This window comes from Papio anubis, chromosome 11 (assembly GCF_008728515.1).
Source record: "Papio anubis isolate 15944 chromosome 11, Panubis1.0, whole genome shotgun sequence".
Classification (NCBI taxonomy): Eukaryota; Metazoa; Chordata; class Mammalia; order Primates; family Cercopithecidae; genus Papio; species Papio anubis.
In genome coordinates this window covers 65,669,372-65,684,770 of record NC_044986.1, presented here as the reverse complement: position 1 = coordinate 65,684,770, position 15,399 = coordinate 65,669,372, and the positions used below count along the sequence as shown (strand labels likewise).

The following is a 15,399-nucleotide window of genomic DNA, read 5'->3' as shown; positions in this document are numbered from 1 at the left end:
ACAATCATGTACGGTGCTGGGATTTACCAAGAACACCTGGCTTATTAGGAACTCTGGACCCAAGGACCTCAGCACAACAGAATCACTGGCGAGATGCTTTGTGTGGTGAGAGGCTCTGCGGAGATGGGGATGGGGAGCTGGGCATCTTCCTGGCTAAGGAAGAGAGAGTTTCTATGACTTAGTTACTTTCACTTCTGAACCTTCAGACGCAGCTAGGGCCAGGAGGACACCGCCTGTCCCGTAGCCTCTAGATCCTCAAAGGCCACCTTGCTTCTGGGGACACACCTTGTCTGTATCTGGAGGAGGGGCCTCAGTCCAGGAAGCCAGGTGGACTTAGCCCTGGTGCTCCCCACATGACTCAGATGCTTCCTCCCAGGGGCCCCAGATGCCCTGTCAAGGACACGTTCCAGCACTGTCGTCAAGCTGTGGCAAGGACAGAGCCAAGATTTCAAAGTAGGGCTGTCTCTCTCCGAAGCTCACATCCCTCCAGGACAGGGCATTGTCCACCCGAAGCACCTACCCACAAGTGAGGGCACAGGGCCTTTCCCAGTGCAGTGTCCCAGGGCCTCTCAACCAGCAGAGCCAAGCTACCTTGATCCAGGCATTGCTCCAGAGAGGTCCGGAACGCAGCTAATTCCATCAAAGCCGCCTGAGAGCTCCCAAACCTCAGTCCCTGCTCTTGCCACACAAAGCATCTTGCCAGTGATTCTGTTGTGCTGAGGTCCCTGGGCCCAGAGGTCCCTGGCCCCTTGCGGCAAGAGCCCCAAGGCTCTTTCACGAACTCGGTTTGGGCACTGGGACCCTGACACAGGAGAAACCCCTTGATCCTTGGTGGTTCTGTCTGAACAGGGTTGTCACAGGAAATACGTGGCTCAGCGAGTCCCTAGCACCCCATGACTGCAGTGGTTGCTCAGTAAATGGCAGCCCTCTTTCTTTCTCTCTCTCTCTTTCTTTCTCTTTCTTTCTTTCTTTCTCTTTCTTTCTTTCTTTCTTTCTTTCTCTCTCTCTTTCCTTTCTTTCTCTCTTTCTTTCCTCTCTTTCTCTCTTTCTTTTTTTCTTTTTTGATGGAGTCTCGCTCTGTCACCCAGGCTGGAGTGCAGTGGTGCAATCTCGGCTCACTGCAACCTCCACCTTCCAGATTCAAGTGATTCTCCTGCCTCAGCCTCCCGAGTAGCTGGGATTACAGGTGCATGCCATCACACCTGGCTAATTGTTGATTTTTAGTACAGGTGGGGTTTCACCATGTTGGCCAGGCTGGTCTCAAGCTTCTGACCTCAAGTGATCTGCCCTCCTCAGCCTCCCAAAGTGCTGGGATTATAGGCGTGAGGCACCACACCTGGCCAGTAGCAGCCCTTTTCCCTCTTATGGCTTCATCCAGAGGCTGAGAATGGAAGAGTTGGATTGAACCTCATAGATCCTCTCTAGAGAGTTCTAGGCCATTGTAGGCAAAACAATGTCCACCCCAGCCCTCCACAAAGATGCTCATATCCTAATCCCCAGATCCTGTGAACATCTGAGGGTGCAAGGCAAAAGGGAATTAAGGTTGCAGATGGGATCAAAACTGCTCATCAGCTGACCTTGAGGTTGGGAGATTATCCAGGATTATCTAAGCATGACTAATGTGATCACAGGATCTTTAAATGTTGAAAGGAGGCAGAAGGTCAGGTCAGAGAGGGACCTGAAGAGGCTACACTGCTGGCTTTGAGAACAGAAAGGGGCATGCCTCAAGGATGCAGGTGGCCTCTCGAAGCTGGAAAAGTCAAGGAAATGGATTCTCCCCTCAAGCTTCCAGAAGGAATGCAGCCCTGCCGACACCTGAATTTTAGCCCAGTGAGACTCATTGCAAACTTCCGTCCACCAGAACTGTCAGAGAATATATTTGATTGCTTTCAGCCACTGGGATTGTGGTAAAACATCACAGCAGCCATAGGAAACAGATACATGGGCTATTTCTCATTCTACAGATGGGCAAACTGAGGCTAAACACTTGCCTTGGGTCACTGAGAGTGACAGAGCTGGGCCTCAGGCCCAAGTTTGTTGAATTATCATTGAATATGATTTCCACTACATCATTCTTGCTTCCATTACTCATACTCTATGGCCTAGAATTTAGATACCTAGGAGCCAGAGCCATTTATTACTCATTCGACAAATATATCAGGGCCTGGCATGCACCCAGCACTCTACCAGGTGCTGGGAACACTGTGGTGAGTGAGACCTTGGACTCATGGGTTGAGTGGTTAATTTGGTGGAGACTCAGAGTGGGGACACTGCAAAGTGACAAGTGCGCTGACAAGCACCCAGCCCAGCATGGGATACTTCCTAGATGGAGGCAAGGACCGCGACGCTGAGATGGAAAAGCCATGTTGATGCTCACCAGGGAAGAACACGGAGATGCTCCGGGAGGAGAGGGAGCAGATGTGTGAGGCCACGATGGGCAGAGAAGCCAAGGTGCCTTGGGGCTGCAGAACCAAGAGGGATTCAGCAGGACTGAAGCACAGAGGGGTGGGGAGGGCTGGACGGCAGAGAGAGGGTTAGAGAGAGAAGCCAAGGTACGGGGCAAACCTTAGGTACTTTAGATACCCATCAGCCAAGAGGAGCCGGGGACCCTGGCAGCGGACGACTGCACTCACCGGAACCATCAGGAATGGCCCTGACGAAGGTGGGCAGCATCTTCACCGCGGCCGTGGGGTTCGTGTCCTTCGCCAAGCCCTTCTCCATCTCTGCCCGGAACCGCCTCATGATGTCCAAAAGGGTATCATCGGAGAGCCGCATGTGATACAGGAACCTGTCCACCTGGAACAGACACCGCCACCAGGGGGCGCTGCTAGGGGCCCTCGCCCTCCAGCCTCGGCCGTAACCCCCGACATCCCTCAGCAAGCTGCGTCCCTGACTCTGGGGACAGCATGGAGATGTGGATTCCCAAAGGCTCCCTATCTGACCCCTCATCAGGCAGAGGACAGGGAAGGGAGTTGGGAAAGCAGAATGGAACGGAAGGCTGAGAAGGTGTGGAGTCACTCCTCTGAAGGGCAGACTGAGGAGAAAATGATTCCTCCATTATTCGGATGAGACAAGGGAGAGGCAGAAACTAAGAAGGATTCAGGGTTTCCGATTCCCAGTTCAGGGCCCTTATCAGTGTCCCATTCCTCTCCACCGAAAAAGGCCAGCTAGAGCTTGAATCGTGGATTCCTAAACGTGGAAGCTTTCTTTCATCCAATGATGATCACAGATATAGCCAAACAGGTTTCTCTTTGTTTATTGGCTGCCAGTAAGCTCAGAACTAAATTCAGTTTCCAAAAGCAATGTCTAAAATCTAGTCCTTTAAATTCCACCCCACCCCCGCCCCGCCCCTTTATTTGAGACGGAGTCTCACTCTGTTGCCCAGGCTGGAGTGCAGTGGTAAGATCTCGGCTCACTGCAACCTCCACCTCCCAGGTTCAAGCGATCCTCCTACCTCAGCCTTCTGAGTAGCTGGTATTTACAGGCAGGTGCCACCACGTCTGACTACTTTTTTGGTTTTTGTGGGTTTTTTGGTATTTTTAGTAGAGATGGGGTTTCACTATGCTGGCCAGGCTGGTCTTGAACTCCTGACCTCAAGTGATCCACACGCCTGGGCCTCCCGAAGTGCTGGGATTACAGGCGTGAGCCACCTCACCCAGCCATAAATGTCCATTTTGGTTTAACTGAGTTGTTGTAGTTAAGATAAAGCTGAATTTTTAAAGTCAGCTCAAATTGCTATTGATAATGAGTGGATCTCACTCGTGTAACCAGGAAACAGGGACAGAAGACCATACCCAAAGGAGGGAAGTTATACAAATCACTATGGCTATACTCAGTCCTCTTGACAGTAATAAGTCACATCAGGGATGGCAGCAAAGTTTCCTCCCTCACACTAATTAAAACTAATCAATTGGTGCTGGCAGTCTGGAGCCCCGGGCTCACTGGGATGGATTATTGATGGGGGCAGGAGGAGAGACAAGGGCATATGCGCCCCATTCTTGCCAGCCCTGTTTCTATACTGAGCACTCTCCACCCTCCAGGTGACAGGAGGTTCTATCCCAGGTACATTCCTGGTGAAAGGGCATTTTATCCAGGGTGAAGAACACGTGCTACTGTCTACAAAGTGCATCCATGTATGTCACCTATTCTCATCGCCACATCATCCCTTTGAGGCAGCCACATAAGGCCAAAGTTCTTGTCCCCAAGTGAGAGGTGAGGGGAGAGGGCTTCAGAGCTGCGGCTATGTGGGACTGTAACATAGTCTCCAGATCCCTCACCCCCATGGCCTGGCTTTGGCTCACAGCTCTGTGGGGGATGCATAAGCCTGACAGACAAATGATACCATATGCACAGGGCTCACATTACCTTCAGGCTAGGACAGGGCCCCGGCCATCCACTAGGCCTCAGAGGCTAGGACCCAGCTCAGTCCCATGACAATGAAAAGACCCAAGACACTGAAATGGTCCCACGGCTCCAGGGACTTGGGGGCCAGAGAAAGACCAGAAAATCATCAGACAGCCATTAGCAAAAAAGGACAATTGAGCTTTCAGCATATTTGAGAAAACAGGATGGAACCAGGTCAGGCTTCATTAAGGACTTCCTGCTCCCCTAAGGCTGTTTATGACTAATTGGTTGGCACAGCCACACACAAACCAAGAAAACTGGATGCAAAGGACGTGACCCCAGTAACTGGGGTTGGGGAAGGGTGGGACGCTCTACGTGGGAACTGAACTTGATTCTTTCCTACCCGAAGGGCCCTCACACAGTGCCCCTGAACCTACTGATCATTTTTGCTTAGCCTCAGAGTATGAAAAACTCCAGGCATCCACACAATATTATCCCTTCTGTGTAAGTCCTGTTTTTTGAGGCCCAGTTGGGGTCATTTGCGACTGGGGCTTAACGGGGTCATCGAGCACTTGGTTTGCTGCTGCTCTTTAAGTAAGTTAAGGTTATGACCGAAAGAATGTCAACTCAGTAACAGTTTCTTGTTGATTTTCTGTATCTCCCACAGCACCAGGAACAGTTGTTAGAAGGGAAAAGTGAAACATATGTTGGGACAAAAAGCACCTATTTTCAATCCAAACAAGTCATGTGGGGTATGTATAACCAGGGACACGCGTCCCAGGCACTAAGGGAGAGTACCGCGGCTGCAGAAAACCAAGCCCACTTTTGGAGAGATGCACAAACCATCATGAGAGATATCTTCTAAGCAAGAAAACCAACCAGCAGTGCGTTTCACTTAGAAAGAGCAAATTCAAACATTCAAGACTCAGAGCTGCTGAATTACAGAAGGTGGGAGCTGGAGGGGTCTTAGAGGTCATCTAGTCCAAAGGTCTCACATTATGAATCGAGAGTCATAAAAAGATTCTGCTCTTTGACCCAGGGCTTTCATTTCCGGAACCTATTCTCAGGAAATAATCCTGACTATGGAGAACCATAAATCTCTACCAAGGCTGGGTGATGTGGCTCACACCTGTAATCCTAGCACTTTGGGAGGCCGAGGTGGGTGGATCACCTGAGGTCAGGAGGTCGAGACCAGCCTGGTCAAGCTGGTGAAACTCTGTCTCAACTAAAAATACAAAAATTATCCGGGCATGGTGGCTGGTGCCTGTAATCCCAGCTACTTGGGAGGCTGAGGCAGGAGAATCACTTGAACCCAGGAGGCAGAGATTGCAGTCAGCCAAGATCGCACCATTGCACTCCAGCCTGGGTGACAGCGAGACTCTGTCTCAAAAAAAAAAAAAAAAACTCTACCAAGGTTTAAAAACTCTACCAAGGTTTATCATAACAATACTTTTATTTTATTTTTGAGACAGGGTCTTGCTCTGTTGCCCAGGCTGGAGTGCAATGGTGCAATCACAGCTCACTGCAACCTCAACCTCCCGGGCTCAAGTGATCCTGCCACCTCAGCCTCCCAAGTAGCTGGGACTACAGGCATCTGCCACCATGCCCAGCTAATTTTTGTATTTTTTGTAGAGACAGGTCTCTCTGTGTTACCCAGGCTGCGGTCGAGCTCCTGGAGGCAAGTGATCATCCTGCCTCAGCCTCCCAAAGTGCTGGGATTACAGGCATGAGCCACCTCGTCCAGCCTAATATTTTAATTATTAAAAATGTTTTTGAAAGTATCCAAATGTGGCCGGGTGTGGTGGCTCACACCTGTAATTCCAGCACTTCTGGGAGGCCGAGACGGGCGGATCACGAGGTCAGGAGATCGAGACCATCCTGGCTAACACGGTGAAACTCCGTCTCTACTAAAAATACAAAAAATTAGCCGGGTGCCGTGGCAGGCGCCTGTAGTCCCAGCTACTCAGGAGGCCGAGGCAGGAGAATGGTGTGAACCTGGGAGGCGGAGCTTGCAGTGAGCCGAGATTGCGCCACTGCGCTCCAGCCTGGGCGACAGAGCGAGACTCCGTCTCAAAAAAAAAAAAAAAAAGAAAGAAAGGGGGAAAAGGTTAAATACATGATGGCATATCCACTTGATTGGATATTAGGAAGACATTGTAATGATAATTATGATGATAATGAAGCAATCTACATAAGTGGTTACACTACAACAGTAAGTGAGGGAAGTGATTCAGAACTGTATGTACCTTATCAACATAACTAAAAACATACAGGATGAAGAAAAACTAGGAAGGTGTCCACCCAGCAAATATGAAGGTGTTTGAGATTAAAAGTAAATTAAAGGTGGAATTATAAGTAACAGTTCCACTTTTTGTAATGTTGACATACAGAGCTGTAAAAAATACACATTGAAAACCTCCCAGTTTTCCTATGGATGAACAATCTGCAGGTCAGCGACCAGGTCTGGCCTGGTGCTATCAATAGGTCAAATAATGTCAATATATTGAACTGGAAAAGAATCTGTCAGAGTGGTTTCTATGTTCCTTTTTTCATTTTGTTTTATTTTTGTTTCCATGCTGGTATGGGAGATTTTTAGAAATTGTTCCAGGGTCTCAGTAGTAACCCTTGCAGGCAAGTCTGGCCCAGGATCTGGACAATTCTAGAGGCAGGAAGCACAGAGACAAAGAAGGGGCAGAGAAAAGAGCTGTGCCTTTTGACCGGGTGTGTTTTCACCCTGTGTTGGGAGGAGTGTTCTCAGAACCATGACTCAGCCCAGCAGCCATAAACCAGCCTCCCACACGACCCCAGAGACTTCCTGGGGCACTTGCTTAAGGTGGCTGTAAAAGTGCTTCCAACTTTCTCACCTCCCACGGGGAGAGGGAGGTCAGCTCCAGGCGTTGAAAAAGGCTGACTGTCCTTCCAGAAGGAACTGGAGCCCATCAGCAGAGGCTGCATTTCCCATCACAGGCTGCTCCTGAGCCTGCACCTGGGCTTGTGGACAAACATGGCCCACCTGATCTAGGGTACAAAAGGTTAACCAACACAAAGGGGCCCAAGGAAATGAAATAAGTTTGCAGAATCAAAGGTTTCAGGGTTCCAAAGATTCCCCCTTGGGGATGGGAGAAACGCGGTGCAAGTTGTATCTTTCTTTACTAAGCAGGTAACAAAAGAAAGTGGATTCCTAGACAGCACCTCCTTAAGTAGCCAGTAGAGGGCTCTGTGATTCTAATCAACATTTGATTGCTTTACCGTGTTTTTAAATTTGCTACCACCTCTAACTCAACTCTCTAATGAATAGAATTTAGCGGGAGTTTATCCCACCAAGTACCTGAGGGCTATAAGGGGCCACGCTTCCTCTCTCCCTCTGTCTCTCTCTCTCTCTTTTGTTTTGTTTTGTTTTGTTTTGAGATGGAGTCTCATTCTGTTGCCCAGGCTGGGGTGCAATGGCACGATCTCAGCTCACTGCAACCTCTGCCTCCCGGGTTCAAGCGATTCTCCTGCCTCAGCCTCCCGAGTAGCTGGGACTACAGGCACACTCCACCACGCCTGGCTAATTTTTGAATTTTTTAGTAGACACGGGGTTTTACCACGTTGGCCAGGCTGGTCTCAACCTCCTGACTTCAGGTGATCCATCCACCTCGGCCTCCCAAAGTGCTGGGATTATAGGCATGAGCCACCACGCTTGGCCTTCTTTTTTCTTTTCTTTCCTTTTTTTTCAGACAGGGTCTCACTCTGTCACCCAGGCTGGAGTGCAGTAGCGCAATCTCCCGGACTCAAGCCATCCTCCCACCACAGCCTCCCGAGTAGTTGGGACTGTAGGCACTCACCACCACGCCTGGCTAATTTTTACATGTTTTGTAGAGATGGGGTTTCTCCATGTTGCCCAGGCTGGTCTCAAACTCCTGGCCTCAAGTTTGAGATGAGCTCTGCTCATCTCAGCCTCCCAGAGTACGGAGATTACAGCCGTGAGCCACAGCGCCCGGCCTCCTTGCTCATTTTGAAAAGCAGGAGGGCGTCATGGCACAGCAGAAAGAGCATTGAAGGAAGAGTCAGCCAACTTGGGTTTAATCCTCATTCCATCCTAAATACTTGGTGACCTTGGCTAAGTCCTCCTGCTAGGAGGACTTCTGTCATCTGAACGTTGAGAGATGCTTTTTGCCCAGGGCCCTGACAGCCAGCTGGTGTGGCCAGAGTAGCAGACTGGGCTCATTTTAGCTGCCTGGAAAGAACTCTGGTTCCCTCCTGTTGACCCTTGGCAACCTTTAACCAGCCCACTTTGGAATGAATTTTGTAGACAAGTTCCCTGAGCAGAGTGACAAAATAATGCACACCATGAATAGTGGTGTGGCAAATAGCAGGTGCCAATAATAGATATTTCAGTGACTGTCTATTACAACTCACACCCTCTTGCTGCCCACATTTATATGCTTTCAAATACATGAATAAACAGATCTGCCCAACAGCACTTTTTTTTTTTTTTTTTTTTTGAGATGAAGTCTCGCTCTTGTCCCCTAGGCTGAAGTACAGTGGCACGATCTCGGCTCGCTGCAACTCCACCTCCCGGGTTCAAGCAATTCTCCTGCCTCAGTCTCCTGAGTAGCTGGGATTACAGACACATGCCACTACACCTGGCTAATTTTTGTATTTTTAGTTGAGATGGGGTTTCACCATGTTGGCCAGGCTGGTCTCAAACTCCTGACCTCAGGTGATCCGCCCACCTCGGCCTCCCAAAGTGCTGGGATGAGAGGCGTGAGCCACTGGCCCAGCCTTCTGCCCCAACAGTTCTTAAAACTTCTTTGAAAATGATTCTCCTCGCCTGTGTGGCCTTTCCGAGCAAACATCCCTTACAACAAACACAATCCTCTTCAAGCTTTCCAAAGACTCTCCTCACCCCCTTCCGCATCCAGCACCTGCCAGGAAGTTCCGAGTGAAATGTAAGGTTCAGGACAGTAACACAATGCCCAGGAGTGTGGGAGAATTACTCCCGCTACCCTCAGTGCGTCTTTTACTGCTCATATGCTCCCAGTGTCTTTTCTAATAAGCTCTCCTAACTCCCTTCTGATTTTTTTTTTTTAAGGGAATCAGTTTTGTCCATGAAGAAGGAGCTGGGCATCTCTCAGCTTCGTGGGCCCTCCTTACCTTCTTGATCTGATCCTCCTTCAGCTTGCTGAAGTAAAATGCCATCAAGTGGACCGCAAACATTTTCCCCAAGTCTGCTTTCTCCTGAGATGGACAGAGATTCCTGTGCAGTGCTCACCCCCACGACTCTGGAGTGTTGCACGCCTCCAGTCCAGGCTGGCAGACCTACCGGGGAGCGAGGTGCTGCGGACTAAATACCTCCAGCCTGCTTGGTTCAATGATTAAACTTCGCCCCCACCTTTAGGCCCTCCCTCTGGCACACACTTGATTGTCTAATAGGAGGCTCTGGATGGTTGCTGAGGGTTAGTGGAGGGGGAAGCAGGGAATTGATGAGTTGCTTGACTACTTGAGAATTGGGTGCCACCAAATCTCATTGCTGAGCAACCCTCTCAAACCGGGGCTCCCCCAAGACCACTCAGCCGAGGAAAATCTTCTGAAAAGCTGGGCATGAAACAAAGCCAACCTTCAGCCCGTGGAGCTGCTCTGCACATTTGCAGTCTTTTCTCTAGTCTTTTACGCCGGTGGCATGACTCTGTGACCCCCTGCTCCTCAGAAGCGCTGTCCTAACTAAAACTAAACATCGTCCTGGTCAACGGGATTTCAAGAACGTTGGGGCAGATTCTTCCATTTGTGACAGATCAGATCTCTTAACTAATAGCCCATGGTTAACAGAAAATGATCAATAAATGTTTACCTGTTCACAATGTTAAGCCAGAAAACCTTTAGTTCACAGGTAGTGACCCAGAAAAAAATATTCCTGAGAAAGAGTGAACTGAAGTCACCAGTGCTCACTGGGAATCACTGCTGGAGAGAAGGAAGTCACAGTTAAGAAATGTCTCAGTCCAGCCAGGTGCAGCGGCTCACGCCTGTAATCTCAGCACTTGGGGAGGCCGAGGCTGGCGGATCACCTGAGGTCAGGAGTTCGAGACCAGCCTGGCCAACATGGTGAAACCCCATCTCTACTAAAAATACAAAAACCTTAGCTGGGAGTGGTGGCAGGTGCCTGTAATCCCCGCTACTTGGGAGGCTGAAGCAGGAGAATCACTTGAACCTGGGAGGCACAGGTTGCAGTGAGCTGAGATCGTGCCGTTGCACTCCAGCCTGGGTGACAAGAGCAAAACTCCATCTCAAAAAAAAAAAAAAAAAAAAGAGAGAGAGAGAGAGAGAAATGTCTCAGGCCACTGAGATGCTTTATTCATTCACTTCTCACTCATCTTACTTGGCATGAGAAGGACCCAGAAAGCACCCAGTACGCGGGTGCAATCAACCTTGCACTCTTCCCACAGTCATTGGCTGGCTAATGAAACAGAAAACAGCAGTGTTCACAATAGCGGCTAACATGGATGGAGCATGTACCAATCCCATTTTGTTTTTATTACTATTGTTATTATTATTTTTTAGACAGGGTCTCATTTGTCCCCCAGGCTGGAATGCAGTGGTGGAATCATGACTCGCTGCAACCTCAACCTTCTGGGGGCTCAGGTGATCCTCCCACCTCAGTCCCCAGGGTAGCTGGGACTACAGGCATGTGGCACCATGCCCAGCTAATTTTTGTAGAGATGGGGTTTTGCCATGTTGCCCAGGCTGGTCTTAAACTCCTGGGCTCAAGTGATTTACCCACCTCAGCCTCCCAAAATGTTGGAATTACAGGCATGAGCCACTGCTTCTGGCCCACTCTTATTTTATAGATGAAAACATCGAGGCCCAGAAAGGTGACGTGATCACAAAGCCATAAATAGGACAGCAGGGGGTCAATCCTTGGAGTTTGATTCCAGTGCCCAGCTCATAATACATGACATTGGCTCTCCAGCCCTGCTTTCTCCATGCAGTAGATACTCAATAGATACACAATTGATTTATTAGTAGCAGCAGCATTCTGTTGGGTTGTTAAGAATTTCTTTATCTTTTTCTTTTTCTTTTTGAGACAGAGTCTCACTCTGTTGCCCAGGCTGGAGTATAGTGACTCAACCTCGGCTCACTGCAACCTCCACCTCCTGGGTTCGAGCAATTCTCCTGCCTCAGCCTCCTGAGGAGCTGGAATTCAGTGCTCTCTACCCATCGCCATGTGGATGAGCCATCAGGTCTCACTTAAGCCCACAGTGCAGAGGAGGCTCGGTTAAAACTACTTCAGATGCTTTTTTCCGATTGATATAAGCATATTAAAACTGTCTCCCAGATTGATAATCCCCATCCTTTTCAGTCCATTTACCCTCAGACTATGACTTTTAGCTTTCTCCTTTATTACACAAGCAAACAAAGATTGACCTTTAGTTCCCCAAACCATTCAGTTCCCCAAACCAGGTGGAACTGTTGGTATTCTGAAATGGGCATGCTAGGCCCTAGTCCACACTCACTGAGGATAACATCCTGGGAAGACCATCTGCCATAAGTGATGACATTATTTATCTTAATTTCCCCACTAGTTGATGTGTTTCAGAAACAGACTCTCGCTACATTGCCCAGGCTGGATTCGAACTCCTGGGCTCAAGTGATCCTCTGGCTTCAGCCTCCTAAGTAGCTGGGACTACAGGCTTGCGTCACCACACCCAACATTTAATTCCCCCATTTAAAAAGTAACCTGGGCCAGGCACAGTGGCTCACACCTGTAATCTCAGCACTTTGGGAGGCTAAGGTGGGAGGTGGGCAGATTGCCTGAGGTCAGGAGTTCAAGACAAGCCTGGCCAACATGGTGAAACCCCATCTCTACTAAAAATGCAAAAATTACCTGGGCAATGGTGATGGATGCCTGCAATCCCAGTGACTTGGGAAGCAGAGGTAGGAGAATTGTTTAAACCCAAGAGGTGGAGGTTGCTGTGAGCTGAGATCGCACCACTGCACTCCAGCCTGGGCAACAGTGAGACTCCATCTCAAAAAAAAATAAAAAATAAAAAAAAGTAACCTTGGCAGTGCAGTATGCACCGACTGTCATTGATTTGCTAACCACAAGAATAAGAGGTTACAGCCGGGCGCGGTGGCTCACGCCTGTAATCCCAGCACTTTGGGAGGCCGAGGCGGGTGGATCACGAGGTCAGGAGATCGAGACCATCCTGGCTAACATGGTGAAACCCCGTCTCTACTAAAAATACAAAAAACTAGCCGGGCGTAGTGGCGGGCGCCTGTAGTCCCAGCTACTCGGGAGGCTGAGGCAGGAGAATGGCATGAACCCAGGAGGCAGAGCTTGCAGTGAGCCAAGATCACGCCACTGCACTCCAGCCTGGGCGACAAAGCGAGACTCCGTCTCAAAAAAAAAAAAAAAGAATAAGAGGTTACAGTAGCCAGTGGTCAAAAGAATGCAAACCATAACCAAAGATCTCTGCAATCTCACGGTTGCTTGTGTGAGTCAGATAGGCAGCCCTTGGAATTTTAATTGGGCAAATGACACCAGAGGATTTTCATCTATTGCATCATTCCATTTTTAATCTGAGCACATTAGCGTCTACATTCCAGGCCTGAGTAAGGTGACTAAACCAGGAAGTTTAATGATTACAGAGATCACATGCATTTGGAGTCATCTAGCTCAGCCCCCGCATTTTAATAGAATCAAGACAAAATAATTAGGTTATTTTACCATTCCTCATCTGATTACTCCAATTCAAGTCTTGGGATTTTTCACCCTTACTAAAGCTCTATTGGCTATTCAAGGATATCTAGGTTTGAATCTTATAAGTAGTTGGATTTTGCTTAAGAACACCCTTTTGAGGGCTGACACTGACAAGTGACATTTTAGTTGAAGCACGTCACCCATCTGGCCCAAATCTTCCATGTAAGAAGGGAAACTCTCCCATCTCTAGACACATCTCCATTTCATAGAGCTCCACTTTAATCTACACGGTCCATTTTGGCAAGGCCCAAAGATAATATCTGTTTTCCTTTAAGTACTGAGGATGGTGGGAGGACTAGAAGTCCAGTAAAATTTACCTATTTATTTAGCAAACACTTCCCAATGGAGTTTACTAGATGTTTTACGATATTAATTCCACGTAACTATCATTCTCCCTATTTTACAGATAGAGAAACCGAGGCCCAGAGCCCAGCTGGGACACGGTGAACTCGAGATTTGAATGCAGGCAGTCTAGCTCCAGAGCTCTTGCTTGCCCGCTGTGCTACACTGGCTAGGCTGGAAACAAGGCATGGGGAGACATGGGGTCTACGCTGGAAAACTGGCCCCAAGCTCTGGCTAACATAGTGGAAAGTGCACAGGACCTGGGGTCCCACTTTGGCTTTTTTTAAACTGCAGATAAAGGTCCAAATCTATATTCATATCTGTAAAAACTTCATAGCTACGTCAGTGGTCAAAATGAGAAAGAAAGCAAATTATCACACAAGGAAAGGCATGTGGTCTTCAGTGGGCACACTAAAAGTGTAGCAGGACGAGCCGCAGAAAAAACTCCTCAGACACCGGATTAAAGAAGGAAGAGGCTTTTTATGCGGCCGGGAGCATCAGCAGACTCGCGTCTTAAGAGCCGAGCTCCCTGAGAAAGAAATATTTGGCCTTTTTAAAGGCTTACAACTTTAAGGGGTCCACGTGAAAGGGTCATGATAAATCGAGCAAGCGTGGGAAACGTGACTGGGGGCTACATGCATCAGCTAACAGAACACAAAGTTTTACAATGCTTTTTTCATACAGTGTCTGGAATTTACAGATAACACAAGTAGTTCAGGCCAGGGGTTGATGTTATTATTATTACTTTGTTTAACTCCTAGGACTGGGTGGTGGTGCCAAGGTTGTCTGGCTATTTATCTTACTTTTGTTTCTCTCTCTCTTTTCTCCTGTCTTTGAACTAGGCAAGGTGTGGGGAGGAGGGCAGTAGGAGTAGTAATGGTCTCCTCCCTTAAAAGCACCTCCTGAAGCTCAGCCTTTCCCTGGCTAGGGACCCCTCTTCAGCTCATCCCACTTGGTCTCGTGTGCAGACCTTCTAGTCCACTCAGTAAGGCATGATCGTAAACCATCAGAAGGTACCTGTTCCATATACTGGAATTGAACAGTTGGGAATTTTATGGAAATTCTATTCCTGTTACTAAAGAAAACAGTTCTTAATTCTGCCCTGTATTCTTTTTAATGGTAAGGCCAAAGTTAAGTTGTCATAACATAAATCAGTCTGACCTGCTGGTACTCCACTTGCTGCAAAAGAATCAGAAACTATGTGAGAGAGAGCAAACTTCCATAATAAGAAAACCAATGTAGAAACTTCCAAACACTGCCAGTGGTTACAGTTACAATGGTGTCTCTATGGGAGCAGCCACAAATGAAACAGAAATGCTAACCTCAGCAAGTTTCAAAAGAATGCTACTAATCATTTTACAGGTTTATTCCGAAACGAAGACAGGGAATGCTCAGGAAGAAATTCCGACACAATTTCTAAATCATAACTGTACATTAAGGGTCATATTTGCAAAACACGTATCAAGGAAAGAAAAGCTGAACAAGAAAATGCAGTTCATATGACTTTTAACATTTTTCAGCATATTTACAACTGCAATTGCACAAAATAACTAACTTTTCAAAGCAAACGAGACTTCTGGTTTAGCATGGCATTAACCTACAAGGACAAAGAGAAAGGAAACAGTGACCGATAAGAGATCTTAACATAATTCTGGAAGACAGGAAGCTCACGGAAGTAATCGCTTAGTAGAGGAAACACTGAAACCTGAGTGCCCGCAGAGAGTGACTCGGCTGAGAAGGGAGCTGTGACATTTGTAAAACTCTAAAAATGCTCAGGAATCAGAGGCCTGGGGGAAGACATAGAGTCCAAAACAGGAGACTGGTTAAAAAGCTATATAAAAAAGCTTGACCAGGCACGGTGGTTCATCCCTGTAATCCCAGCATTTTGGGAGGCCAAGGCGGGTGGATCATTTGAGGTCAGGAGTTCGAGACCAGCCTGGCAAATATGGTGAAACCCCCATCCCTACTAAAAA

The 15,399-nt window shown here is 48.2% G+C and overlaps 1 protein-coding gene across 2 annotated transcripts in view; it reads right to left on the bottom strand.

Annotated features, from left to right (window-relative positions):
* The window catches only part of HKDC1 (hexokinase domain containing 1), a 47,357-nt gene extending 36,950 nt beyond the window's left edge, over window positions 1-10,407 (bottom strand). The window contains exons 1-2 of one of the 2 annotated variants that reach the window (XM_003903849.4): window positions 9,484-10,407; window positions 2,634-2,796 (exon numbers count right to left, since the gene is read on the bottom strand). In XM_003903849.4, coding sequence (XP_003903898.1) covers window positions 2,634-2,796; window positions 9,484-9,546 — 226 coding nt within the window. In that variant the 5' untranslated portion in view covers window positions 9,547-10,407. Of the gene's footprint in view, window positions 1-2,633; window positions 3,308-9,483 lie in introns of those variants that run through there. The other variant, XM_021943405.2, reaches the window with a different exon arrangement.
* Window positions 10,408-15,399: the final 4,992 nt, after the last annotated feature.